The sequence below is a fragment of the Littorina saxatilis genome, linkage group LG16, assembly GCF_037325665.1.
Source record: "Littorina saxatilis isolate snail1 linkage group LG16, US_GU_Lsax_2.0, whole genome shotgun sequence".
NCBI classification, from domain to species: Eukaryota; Metazoa; Mollusca; class Gastropoda; order Littorinimorpha; family Littorinidae; genus Littorina; species Littorina saxatilis.
The window spans coordinates 38,165,181-38,179,556 of NC_090260.1; the positions used below are offsets into that span (position 1 = coordinate 38,165,181).

At 42.3% G+C, this 14,376-nt stretch overlaps 1 protein-coding gene across 2 annotated transcripts in view; it reads right to left on the minus strand.

Moving 5' to 3' along the window:
* Positions 1 to 2,147: 2,147 nt before the first annotated feature.
* LOC138951010 (dymeclin-like) overlaps positions 2,148 to 14,376 on the minus strand; it is a 38,799-nt gene continuing 26,570 nt past the window's right edge. Inside the window, exons 12-17 of one of the 2 annotated variants that reach the window (XR_011450929.1) lie at positions 12,089 to 12,183; positions 10,914 to 11,028; positions 9,611 to 9,793; positions 8,891 to 9,010; positions 6,951 to 8,432; positions 2,148 to 6,882 (exon numbers count right to left, since the gene is read on the minus strand). Coding sequence is in view for 1 of the 2 variants with exons in the window: in XM_070322704.1 (XP_070178805.1) it covers positions 8,268 to 8,432; positions 8,891 to 9,010; positions 9,611 to 9,793; positions 10,914 to 11,028; positions 12,089 to 12,183 (678 nt within the window). In the remaining variant the exon portion in view is untranslated. Of the gene's footprint in view, positions 8,433 to 8,890; positions 9,011 to 9,610; positions 9,794 to 10,913; positions 11,029 to 12,088; positions 12,184 to 14,376 lie in introns of both variants that reach the window. The other variant, XM_070322704.1, reaches the window with a different exon arrangement.

A 14,376-nucleotide genomic window follows, 5' to 3' on the forward strand; every position in this document is an offset into this window, starting at 1 on the left:
TTGATTTACAATGTTCAATTCATAGGATCATAGAGTGAGTGCAAGACAGCTGTGTAATCATGAATGTCATAGGATAACTGACAAGAAAATTGACAAAGACTAAAAACAGAAACATTTATAATTGAATAACAAAATTTAATCATGTGCGATTTATTTCTTAAAAGTAATTGATGTTACGGGACTATTTGTGTCCCTTTGGTTTTAGCTTGAAACATGGTTTTGAGAACCACGCATTTTACACGTCAGTTTCTGATTGAGTTTATGTGACGCATTCAAATTTCACTTGAAGGTAAGAAGAAGATGAAGATTCAAAACAAAAAACTGATTAGATATGGGAGAAAAAAAGTCGAGAAATGTCAGAATTCTGCTTCAGATTAGCAAACTTTGAATACATAACTGAGTTGTGGAAATGACATGTTTTTGGTTTGTTCCTGAACTGAGCCTGTGAAGATAAAGTAAGAGTAATGAAATCTTGGTGAGTGTGTTTTTAAAAATTAATTCTGTTTTTTTTTAATTTAAAATTTTTTTTTTTTTTAGGTTGAGGGTTAGTGTGGTGGAAATGTGTTTACTTTGAACTCATCAGTTTTAACGCTTTGAATAATTCATTTTAGGACAGTTCTGCTTCAGTTACTTCTATCTGATGTTTTAATCAGTATGCAGCTAGCAAGGGAGGGAAGCTCTTGTGTATCTAAGATATCTAAGCCCCTGAACGCAAGTGGTTTACTTCTGGTTCGTAACTTTTATTTAATTTTTTTTTAAATTTCTGTTTTTAGTTGGTTGTGGTAATCGTGTGACCTTCGTTTATTTTTGGACTATATATATATATTTATTTATTTGGTTTTAATAACTTGAGGGTTGTGAGTAAGGTGTCGGTAAATACCATAAACCAGGGTTAAAAAAAAAGCACACAACAGTCATATAATGCGTGTATTGTAAGTACAATCTTGACCATTAGATTGGATTGGACTGTTGTTGCTATGACGTTCACAGTGCACACAGCTTCAATATTTCCATGCAAATTGCAAATCATGGTCCTGACATTTGTTTCTTTTATTTATTTACATTTTAGTTAATACCTTGATTGATTTATCTAAAGTGGAAAGATTTTGTCTGGGCAGAATATGCAAGGGTATATATAATATGGTATTTTGTTTTGTTTTTCTGAAAATTCTGCTGAGCTTTTTAATTTAATTGATGATACATGTCATGTATATTGAAAGGAATCACTGCCGGGGTTGTTGTTAAAATATAATGTTGAAATCAAGTCGGTTTTGAAACTGTAAAATGTTGCTTTTACTTACGGTTGTAGAATTGTTATGATTATGAATTTTACCCTTCACCTTTGCTCCTTAAGTAAAAGCATCGGGTCAGTGACTTTAATCATGAGAGGTGCCTGTGTGTGTGTGTGTGTGTGTGTGTGTGTGTGTGTGTGTGTGAAAGAGTGCATGTTCTATGTGCAAGATTGAAGACACAGCATGGGCTGGGCAAAGTGTTGAAGCCTAAATTGTACAGTTTACATGATGATGATGATGATGATGATGTCATTTGTGAATGTGATGTCAATGATGAGATGATGTCATACACTGTTTCTGCAAGGTCAAGGTGACCTCCGAAACCAGAGGTTGTCCAATCCTTACAGACAATTAAAAAAATTTGAATATCAACAATTTTGTTCTTCTTCATAAACTGCAAGTGTGTGTGTGTGTGTATGTAAGCGTGTGTGTCTGTCTGTCCGAGTGCCTGTCTGCAAAAATGTAGTCCTGTATGTGACTATTTTAACTATGTACTATAGTACATCCAGAAATTCTATGACCACACACACACACACAATAAAAACAAGAAAGGTATATTATTGGGACGTTGTATATGTACTTATAACTAAACAAAACGTTCCGTTCACTGATCTTGACCCAGCGTTCTTGTGTCAGACAAACTTATAATACGTAAGAAAAACAACTGATCTGACAAATTGTCTGTCTACTTAAAAGACAGCTGGATCGCAGATCAGTGAACGTAAGGGTTTGTTTTGTTATAAATATAATGCTCCAATAACATACCTTTCTGGGTTTTTTCATTCTGAATTTTGGAATATTAAACACACACACACGTTGACACACTGTTAAATTCTTTGTCCATGCATATTATACTCATTAATGACATACATTTTATTGTCAACAGTACGTTTCACATGATAGAATAATTTAGTACCCTCAAAACATTTATCCAAACCCGCAATCACATAGCCGCTTTCCAAATCACAAATAAGCAAGGATTAAATTTCTCTCAACTGATCTGGGTTTTTTATCCATAAATCATACGTGTGTACGTACGAACATTTGCAAGTCAGCACTTCTGGCGCCTTTCAGATTGATGCTGGCTGGCCCACCTCAACAACCACACTATCAAAATCCCGTCTTTATGCAAAGTGTACATATCTAAAAATAACGCAACACAAACCTATGCAACGCTTTTGATAAACTGAAAAGCTATGCACTTTAAGATTACCACCAGCAGAAGAAATGGATAACTGGAATTCAGACCTGGGAACCCATACGATTTCGCCGTACTTTGTACACATGATTGTCTAGAATACGATCAGTACGGTCATTGGAACAAAAATACCACGATAAAATTGTCCTAGACTACTTTTTTTTGTACAAGCGCGTCCCAAAGCCGATCCAGTATTTTGACACATGATTACAGTTATTGTCAGTGAACACGGAAAGAAGTATTTGTTTTGAATGTATTGGTAAACTTATTTAACCGATGCATGCGAAGCATGTTTGAATCCTGGATGTTCAAATGCGGTGTGGAGTACGGTCATTCTTTCTAAAAATACACCAAGTTTGTCAGAGAATACTCCAAGTGCAAAACAGGGATTCCCAGGTCTGGTTATTTTTTTAATAATTAAAAAAAAAACATTAATAACACGCACGCAGGACCAGTACAACACCACCAGGCATACACCAGTTTTCTTGAGACTGCAAAGGCACCGTCCTTCCCGTAAAAAAAGCTGGGCTTTCTACCTCAGACCTGCCCCGGCGTTTACATGGGGTAAGAGCTACCCCATCCACTTGAACACATACGTGAGCCTGCATGGGAAAACCCAGCTAAATGGGAAAACCCGGCTAAATGGGATTTTTTAAAACACATTTTTACTTTTTGAAATGATATGAAACTTCAGACTTTGACAAATATTTGACAAACAGAATTGATCTAACTGTAATAGTTTTGTCACAGTGCTGTTTTGAAATATGTACACGGTATGATGAAGTTGGGTGATCAATATTAGCGATTTAGCAATACATCTGAAGATTGATAATTTTATCAATTTCCATTGTAGCCGAAAACAGCTGGCTGCATCTTTAGCCGGGTTTTCCCATGTAGCCGAAAACAGCTGGCTGCGTCTTTAGCCGGGTTTTCCCATGTAGCCGAAAACAGTTGGCTGCGTCTTTAGCCGGGTTTTCCCATGTAGCCGAAAACAGCTGGCTGCGTCTTTAGCTGGGTTTTCCCATGTAGCCGAAAACAGCTGGCTGCGTCTTTAGCCGGGTTTTCCCATGTAGCCGAAAACAGCTGGCTGTGTTTTCAGCCGGGTTTTCCCATGTAGCCGAAAACAGCTGGCTGCGTCTTTAGCCGGGTTTTCCCATGTAGCCGAAAACAGCTGGCTGCGTCTTTAGCCGGGTTTTCCCATGTAGCCGAAAACAGCTGGCTGCATCTTTAGCCGGGTTTTCCCATGCAGGCTCACATGCCATAAAACAACAGACTGACTGCTCCCTGCGCATGAAAAGAGACCCACAACGGCGGCGCTGACTGCCAGCACCGACACATAATGATCCAGCTGGATCTCCAAACTAACCCCATGACTCCCCTTGGAACCACCTCTGGCTCGGGTGGCTCGTTGAACGGGAGCCAGAGCGAGACAACCATCCCTCCCTTGCGTTGGCCCTTTTCTTTTTCCCCCATCTTTGGTCGGGGTCAAACCCGGGAACATGCCCCTAATGGTTTTACCGTGAGGGCGTTAAAGGTGGTCGTCTACATGTTTGTTTTTCTTCAATAATCTTATGGTTAGATTTCGCTAAAAAGTTATGTCAGATGATGAATGAACCATGGGGAAAAAAGTTATAGAAAAAAAAATATATGTAAAAAAAGATTTTATTTTTGGGTAGCGTGACTCACGCTTCCAATATTTTGTTTTCTGTTTGCTGAGAACATGACATTGTGCTTTGCCTAAAAATACTGACCAATCAAATTCATGTCACTATATGTTTGTTATAGCCACGCCCAAACAAGTGCAGCAACAGTTTGACACTGGAGCGCTGTCCACGCTTTTTTTTAAACGCACGAAATGCACGGGATTTGAGAGGAGTTTTGCGCTTGGCATTTTCCAAATAAGGATATCCTACTATGAGTACTACGCTGGAATACTACAATGAATTTTCAAACGGCTACACTGGCTTCGTCTTTCCTGATCGAAAGGGGGTGTATTGTTGATAATTGTAGATAATAGACTCTGCATTTTAATGGTCAAATGGCGATTTCGGTATAAAAATGTAGACAAGGACCTGTAAACATTACATGTACTTATCATCGTCCCTGTGCATGTCCCAAATAGACACAGAAAAACCAAGTTAGCATAGCATAGCATAGCATAGCATAGCATAGCATCGCTGTGTAGTAGGAATTTTAGAATGAATTGAATGCCTCAAGACTGACACCGAGTGTCAATTAAGAAATGAGCTCATTAAAAAAAAGTCGGCTCAGCACCGTAAGGACCCAGACTGTTGATGTGTGGTATGTGACCAAGTGGAGGGATGGTCTTATCCTGTGTACAAGCCCGGCCAGGTCTCAGATGGGGAGCCAGACTATTGGCATGGTAGGACTGTGACTTTCACACTCAACCAGCTAGTTTATCACACTTCACAGTATCATCAATGAGATTGCTTTTGATTTTTTTAGGAGTAGGCTTTATGTGAATGGCCGACACACTTCAGCAAACAGTACTAATTACTGACCATAATGAGTCAATCTCATCTCAGCTATTTCACTCTGATACTGTAGTAGCAACAAACTTTATGTCTGTGGCGAATGTTGCTGGCAGTATAAGGACGTCACTCCCCCCCTCCCCCCCCCCCTCCCGATTTAGGCAGTCATACTCCGTTTTTGGAGGGTTCTTTTCTCCTCAACTCAGGACACAGCTTTTGATGGAACTGGAGTCAATGTTGCAACTCCAGCGACCAAACACTCATCTCAATAATCACATTCTGGTCAAACTGAATAAACATTTCCATCGCTCCACCCAGTATACTTTCACACGACTTTAATTATCAAGGTAAAATAATATTTAGCCGCCCCCCCAATAAAGAATTGTTGCAAAGGTATATATATATATATGTATTACTAAACACAAATGTGCAAGCTCGCTTCATGACTAAGTACCTAATACATGTACAACAATTTAATATTCTGTGAAACACAAGGAGCTATGATAGTAACTTACACTGGGCATAAACTTGGTTAAATATAACTTCCTCCTGCCTGTAATACACAACATTGTAGTTATCATAGGTTACAATTTCACAGACCAAGCTTTATACTTTTTGTGACAAATGATGAGATTACTTGCAAAAATATGAATTCTTTTCTCAAACATTTCACACAAAAACCTCGGAAAAATAAAAATGCACACATTGCCAATGCAAGCATGCATGCACACACGTACTCACACTCATGCAAACACACAAATACACACAAACAAACAAGCACACACACTATTTACAAGTGCTGGCATAAGAAAAATTCTACTTTTCACAAATAGTGTAAACCATGTCTCTTTTCACCACAAGTCTTTCACACACTCATCTCCTGCTATGCGTATTTTTACATCATCATCTCACGCTGCAGTCAGCACACTCCGAGTTACAAGAATGATTCAGCCAGTGTGCGCAGATGTTTGTCTGGTTCTCCTCTTAGTGTGACTAAACAAAATCATGGACACACACACACATACAGACACAGACACACACACACATACAGACAGACAGACACACACACAACTACCACCTCTCTCTTTCTCTATACATCCCCTTATCTCCTACCACATCCCCCCCCATCCCCCAAAAAACAACAACAACCCACACAAGCAAAACAAAGCCACCTTCAAAGACAGACCCCTCACAGAGCACAGCATTTCGCTTCCCCACAGTGCAGAGAAACACCATATCAATGTGACACTGTTCCGCACTAATCACCAGTTACCTCCCTTCTTCCTGCAATCCCTCTCGAGTATGTACACATAACACATGACATGCTTCAACAATTCATGTACTGATCATTACGAGTCAATCTCATCTCAGCAATGTCACTCCCTTCTTGCTTCAGTCTCTCTTGTTATCCATGTCCACATAACACACAACGCAGGTCACAGCAAACAGTACTAATCACTGATCATTATGAGTCAATCTCGTCTCAGGTATTTCACTCTGATAGTAGCAACAAACTTTATGTCTGTGGCGAATGTTGCTTGGCAGTATAAGGACGTCACATGTTGGGCGGAGAAAAGTAAAGACTGAGCCGTTTCCATGCGTTGTGCAGAAAAAACATCACACCTCACCTCAGTTTGACACACACAGCAGAATTTTTTTATTTTTATTTATTTTTTTTTAAAATTTTTGCCAAGCACATCACAGCAGATACCAGTTGCATTTCTCTCCTTGCTTCTCCTCAGTGGCGACCTCAAGTGGTGGTTATTTTCATCCTTTTGACCTAGTTTGGTTCTCTGATTTTATCGAACACGTACACTCCCAGCAACATTTGTATGATTTGTCCAGGGTGGTGGTGAATCTCTCGCTCAACTTTCTGTGTCTCTCCCGCTCTTTATCCTACCTCATGTCTGTCGTAGGTGGAACAAGGCTACAGAACAACAACCATGACTCAGCTGCTCTTTATCCTACCTCATGTCTGTCGTAGGTGGAACAAGGCTACAGAGCAACTCGTCCATTAAAACAAATGTACAATTCTCTACTGTTCACAGTTGTTTCTGTTTCCAATACAGGTTTCTTGTGATTAGGCCTAAAAAAAAAATAGGTGTGGTTACGGTAACCCGACCTACCCTATTTTTTGGGGCCGACCCTATAACTTTTTATTACATTTGTCAAAAAAATACAAAAACAAAAAAAGTAAACGAGTGCAGAAAACGCAATGAAAGCGAAAGCGCCCGAGTCGCACACTTATTTCCCTGTCAAGTAGGTTTAATTTGTACACATTAAAAAAAAAAGTTTAAAAAAAAAAAAGCGATTGCCCACCTTCCTACCCTATTTTTTTTGGCTATGTTACCGTAACCACATCTATTTTTTTTTTGTTGCCTTATCCATTCCTACGGATTTTAAGCTCTTTCTTGACAGTTTCACATCAAGCAGAATCCAGTGTGCTTTGTTTGAAGTTGAACAGTAGATGTCTTCCCTTTCACGAGACAGCAGAAGATCCTAGGCTAGCTGGCATTCCTAAAATTCTGAGAAAACGACAAGGACTGACCGCAGAAAACAGTTAGGTGTTGGCTCTAGTTTGCATGATTCACAAAGACTATGACATGCACCGCCGGCAAACGTAAGCTAAGTTGCGGCTGTTGTTTCCACGATTCATTCAGACAGAACAACAAGCACTGGTACCAGAGAAAAGTGAATTGGCTGGTGTGGATACCATGATTCAGACAGAAGTCGACCAAAAAGGAAGGCAGAGAAAAGTGAATTGGTTTGTACATGGTGTCGTTTCCGTGATTCAGTCAAATAACAACAAGCACTGACCGCAGAGAATAGTGATGTCTTGCCTCAAGTTTCAATGACTCGCACAGATGACGACACCCACTTGAGGCAGAAAAGACTCAGGTGTTGCCTCTATAGTTGCCATGATTCAGACAGGCGATGACTTGACAAATGCCAAGCGTAGAGTTAAGTGTTCAGGGATGGCCAAATCGTCTGCCCGATGGCAACGGGTGAGTAAAAAATCCGCTGGGCTACTAGAAACCGCCTAGGAGCTCGCCTGGCTGGCCAGTGAACATTCTGGTCCCATGCAACACTTTTGGTTGTCATATGGAGTTTCAAAGTCATAAACACTGCATGCAGATGCTGCAACTGTGGTATGTACCGGACCAGCAACATTTCTGGCGGGCTAGTGACTTCCTTGAAATTACTCGCCCAGGTGGCGAGTTAAGATTTTGAGATTTGGCCATCCCTGTACTGGTGTTGCCTCGAGTTGCCATGATGAGAGGAGAGCTAGGTGGCTGTGGGGCTGTCCGTGGTGGCGAGGGAGAAGAGCAGGATGCGGGAGGGGTTGAAGTAGAGGTTGGAGGAGTGGTAGACCAGGGACCAGATGTAGGGGATGAAGAACTCCTCGGGCGACTCCTCCTCCACGTAGCGGAACTTCAGCTCTGGGAATTTCTGTGACACGACAACACACTGATGTTACACAACTACAGCTCTGGGAATTTCTGTGACACGACAGATGGAAAATAAAAACAATTTGCATTGGCTTACGAAAGTCACAGAACAAAACAAGACCTGCTGAACTGATGTCCAAGGAACCATCCTGCGTGACTAAATTCACCAGCATTGATGGTTGAATATGTCCAGCATTATGCAAACCTACATGGACACAGATACACACTGACAGACACTGGTTCCACACACACACACAAAAAACTTTGTCATCTAATGTCTGAACCGCAATGACCACTCATTTTTGATGTCTACCACAACAGACAGACACATGCCTCACCTCCCCCCCCCCCCCCCTCCCTCACCTTGAGCCTGTCCCACCTGAAGGACCCCTCTTTGACAATGTCTACCACAACAGACACTCCCCTCCACCCCCCCCCCCACCTTCTTCTTCCACCCACCTTGAGCCTGTCCCTCCTGAAGGTGAGTGAGCCCTCCTTGATGATGTCCAGGACCTGGTGCGGTGACATGTTGCTGCTGTTCCCGTTCTTCTCCAGTCGCGCAGAGAAAAACGACAACACCTGCACCACACATCAAAACAAATAAATCAGCAACAAATAACTATATATATGAAAAAAAAAAAGTCGCATGAAGCGATATATAAACACAATTTTAGTCAATATGTAGGTATCAAATTAAAACATCAACTCCAAAAACCAGTCATCGGCGAGACGACATTCAGATAGTCTCGGCTAACCATACCTGAAGACGGGTCACGCTCGTCTCCGCGAAGCATGCGCACAATAGTTATACTCTTTAGTTCTGATCGCGTTTTTTAAAGTAAACATAACATATCTATGTATTTTTGAATGCAAGAGAAGATGAGGAATACAACGCCATGACATTTTAATCTGTAAGTGAAAATGTGTTTTCAATGACAACTTTAACCACACACACACACAGACACACACACACAGACACACACACAGAAACACACACACCAACAAACACACACACACACAGCCTCACACACACACACAGCCTCACACACACACACACACCAACACACAGACACACCAACACACACACACACACACCAACACACACACCAACACCAACACACACACACACACAGACACACCAACACACACACACCAACACACACAGACACACAGCCTCACGGTGTCAATGTTCTGGATGATGTCCTGGAAGGTGGGGTGTGTCCTGAAAGGGGTGAAGAGGCCGCGCTGGTAGAGCAGGGTGTACAGCAGGTGGGGGTTGTGGTGCAGGGAGTGGGTCAAGGTCGAGTTGACGATCTCCAGCACCATGCGCAGCACCTCCTCCAGCACACCCAGGTCCTGGATCTGAAACAGTCATCACAAGGTCACAGCAAGGTCCTTGCAAGGTCATCTCAAGGTGGTCAACAAGTTATCGCAAGATCAACTGTATTGTAAAGGTCAACAACAACAGATCATTGGGAGTCACTTTGTTTGTTTGTTTGTTTGCTTAACGCCCAGCCGACCACGAAGGGCCATATCAGGGCGGTGCTGCTTTGACATATAACGTGCGCCACACACAAGACAGAAGTCGCAGCACAGGCTTCATGTCTCACCCAGTCACATTATTCTGACACCGGACCAACCAGTCCTAGCACTAACCCCATAATGCCAGACGCCAGGCGGAGCAGCCACTAGATTGCCAATTTTAAAGTCTTAGGTATGACCCGGCCGGGGTTTGAACCCACGACCTCCCGATCACGGGGCGGACGCCTTACCACTAGGCCACCGTGTCGGTATTGAGAGTCACTGGCTAGTCACTAACATCTTAAGCTGGTCACCAAGGTCATCACAAGGTCACCTGTATTGTAAAGGTCAACAAGACCAGATCACCGATAGTCAATTTCATTTCAGCTGGTCACCAAGGGCACGACAAGGGCATGCCAAAGTCACCACAAGGTCATCAGCACATTATCAAGGTCAACATCAGGTCAGATAAAGTTGACTGGCTAATCACTAAAATATCAACTGGTTATCTAGTACCTCAAGGGTCATACCATCTTACTGCAAAAAAGTTTGATCATGATCCATTAGCAAACGTATCAAGAAAATCTGTGGGGAAAATCATCATGATATGTGCAACAGATGCCATTCTCATGAGGTTATAGAGCTAATTCCGCAAGAACCCCAGTGCAAATGCAAACGTTCTCCCTTGTTAGTGTGTTCACTGCAGTACTTTATGGCATCAAAGGAAAGAGTTACATCTAAAAGCAGTGGTAAGTTGGACAAACATACTATACGTTCTTTGTACTTTTAACCAAAATATGACATTTGATACAGACAGTCCTTGTTCTCCAAGACCTAGCTAGCTAGTATTAAAGGTCATATAAGTACCCCTTCACACACACACACACACTCACACACACACACACACACACACACACACACACACCACCCATTCTGGCCAAGAAAGAATCTAGACACTGACGTGATCTTGCTGCGTCTCCTTGTCATCCTCCGTGTCAGGCTCCACTGGTTCTGATGAGCACTGTCGGATCTGTTCCACCAGTCGGGCGTGACGCTTGCACAGCTGGGAGAACAGGCTGAAACACACAGTCAACCATCCAGAATGGACAAACTGAATCACACTGTGAACCCTGATGGAAAAACGACACAGGTTTGTCAACATGACTTTCACACTGTCTGGTGTGCATTCAAGTAAGGGAAGCAATCCACTTTACAAGAAATAGGAAGCGGTTTTTTTCAGTGATGACTTCCCTTCCACCCAACATTGACATCTCTGGTTTCATCACAAAAGAATCAATGATAAAGCTGTGTCTGTAAAATGAGAGAGCGAGAGAGAGAGAGAGAGAGAGAGAGAGAGAGAGAGAGAGAGAGAGAGAGAGAGAGAGAGAGAGAGAGAGAGAGAGAGGGTGCACCTTATTGAGCTTTAGTATGGAGCATTTAACTGAGTATACGGGCCAAGGCTATCACGTTCACAGCTAAACTTATATAGCCTATGATTACAGCCCGTATAGCTCAGACGTCACGTGACGGAAAGAATGATATCACACCATCGAAATGACATTCTTTCCGTCCTCTATAGGCGACGAAATAGGTCAAATTTTGTGCACTTTTTAGTGGAAAATGCTTCGACGCCGGAGCGGGTACTGGACCCAGTGCCGTTGTAGTGCAAGTGCACTACACACTGCCTTTGTAGTGCACTTGCACTACACCGGCACTGGGTCCAGTACCCGCTCCGGCGTCGAAGCATTTTCCACTAAAAAGTGCACAAAATTTGACCTATTTCGTCGCCTATAGAGGACGGAAAGAATGTCATTTCAATGGTGTGATTCACGTGACGTCTGAGCAGAGATACTGTAGCAGATCTCTGCTTAGAGCTATACGGGCTGTAATCATAGGCTATATAAGTTTAGCTGTGAACGTGATAGCCTTGGCCCGTATACTCAGTTAAATGCTCCATACAAAGCTCAATAAGGTGCACCGAGAGAGACAGGGAGAGAGAGAGACAGGGAGAGAGAGAGACAGAGACAGAGGGACAGAAACTTTCTGTGCCACAAAGGGTGTGTGTATGTCTGTGTGCGTGTGTGTATGTGTGCGTATGTGCGTGCGTGCATGTGTGTGTGTGTGAGTGGGACTGACCTGATGACTTTCTGTGCCACAAAGGGGTGCAGATTGGTGAAGTTGGCGGACATGTTGGCCAGGGCGGCCAGACAGTTGGTGTGCAGGTACTTGTCCTGGGGACACACACAACAAGGGCAGGGGTTACTCAACACTCTGTCATCGTGTGTCGCTGTCACCACTCACCTTACTCCCTTATTCATTCTGTTTACTCTAAATGTAACCCCCCCATCCACACACACACCTATACACACACACACCTAAACACTCACACATACACACACACACATAAAGATAAACACACACTCACCTAAACACACACACACACACAAAAAGATAAACACACACACACACACACAAAAAGATAAACACACACACACACACACAGATATATATATATATATTATATCTTTCTAGATCTAATTCTTACCCCCTCCCCCCACCTCTTCCATTACCTCTAGTGTGCTCCCTGCTTTCAAAATTCCACGTTGGAATGTAGGCGGCGGAGACACACACAGAGTAAAGGATGATCTCCCTTGCTCATGACGTAATTTCTCTGCATTCTCGCTCTTGACGTCATTCTATATTTAACTTTTCTTCAAAAGTACAAGCGATCGAGTGCACATTTTGGCATTTTTAGCAGCGCTTTCATTATAAATGTCTATATATATATAAGATAATCACACACCATGCCTAAACACAAACACACACACACACACACCCCTCATCACAATGGTCAAATGCCTACATTTTTTATCTCTCCATAACCCCACATTGTAGTCCTACTGAATGGTGCGTTTCATGTCATGAACCACATCACGTTCGGAAACATACTCTTGCCATTCCTCATCCAGTCATTCATCACCCCGCCAGTATATCAACAGTCCCCTGGACCAAATTATTTCTATGACAACAAACACTCTACCAGTATACCAATGTCATGCACTCACCCTCATGCTAGTCATATGATTCATATCACCACCAATGTCAACATGACCAAGTTGACCAGACTACATGTCTGTGTCAGTGCGTATGACTGACCTGAGGTGGGGAACTTATAGAGTGTATGTTGGTAGTTTTAGTGCATGTATTTTCAATTGCTGTCCAGTATCCTATTAAATTAATGTTGTTGGTCTGTTTTTATAGTGTGTTGGGTGTGCTTGGCTGGGGGGAATGTCTGTTAACCGCAATGTCAAGATAATCCAAAAACAAAGAGACTGCCAACGTTCCTTTGTTTCTTTCTTTGGTGTTTAATGTCGTTTTCAACAGTTCAAGGTTATATCACGACGGAGGGAAGGGGGGGTGATGGGATAGAGCCACTTGTCAATTGTTTCTTGTTCACAAAAGCACTAATCAAAAATTTGCTCCAGGGGCTTGCAACGTAGTACAATTATATTACCTTACTGGGAGAATGTAAGTTTCCAGTACAAAGGACTTAACATTTCTTACATACTGCTTGACCAAAAATCTTTACAAACATTGACTATATTCTATACAAGAAACACTTAACAAGGGTAAAAGGAGAAACAGAATCCGTTAGTTGCCTCTTACGACATGCTGGGGAGCATCGGGTAAATTCTTTCTCGTCTCAACCAATATGGGACTCCCCCTAACCCGCAAGGGGCTGCCAACGTTCCAAAATTCAGAATAAAAAAACCAAGAAAGTGAAGTTGTTGGAACGTTTGTTATTGACAAAACAATAGGTTACAGTCACAAATATATCGACATGATATATTACGCACACAGAAGAACAAAACAAACAAGAGGGTCCATAACTTACCTTTCTCGTCTCTTAACCGCAATGTCAAGACAAATTCCCAATCTTGGGCAACATTGTTTTCTGCAATGTGTATTGTGTAACAACACACACTCACCCTCATCCTAGCCATGTAGAACTGTATGGTTCGTATCACCACCAGTATCAGCAGACCGCCCAGAGTGATTTCTGTCAGTGTATTGTGTAACAACACACACTCACCCTCATCCTAGTCATGTTGAACTGTATGGTTCGTATCACCACCAGTATCAGCAGTCCGCCCAGTGTGATTTCTGTCAGTGTATTGTGTAACAACACACACTCACCCTCATCCTAGTCATGTTGAACTGTATGGTTCGTATCACCACCAGTATCAGCAGTCCGCCCAGTGTGATTTCTGTCAGTGTATTGTGTAACAACACACACTCACCCTCATCCTAGTCATGTTGAACTGTATGGTTCGTATCACCACCAGTATCAGCAGTCCGCCCAGTGTGATTTCTGTCAGTGTATTGTGTAACAACACACACTCACCCTCATCCTAGTCATGTTG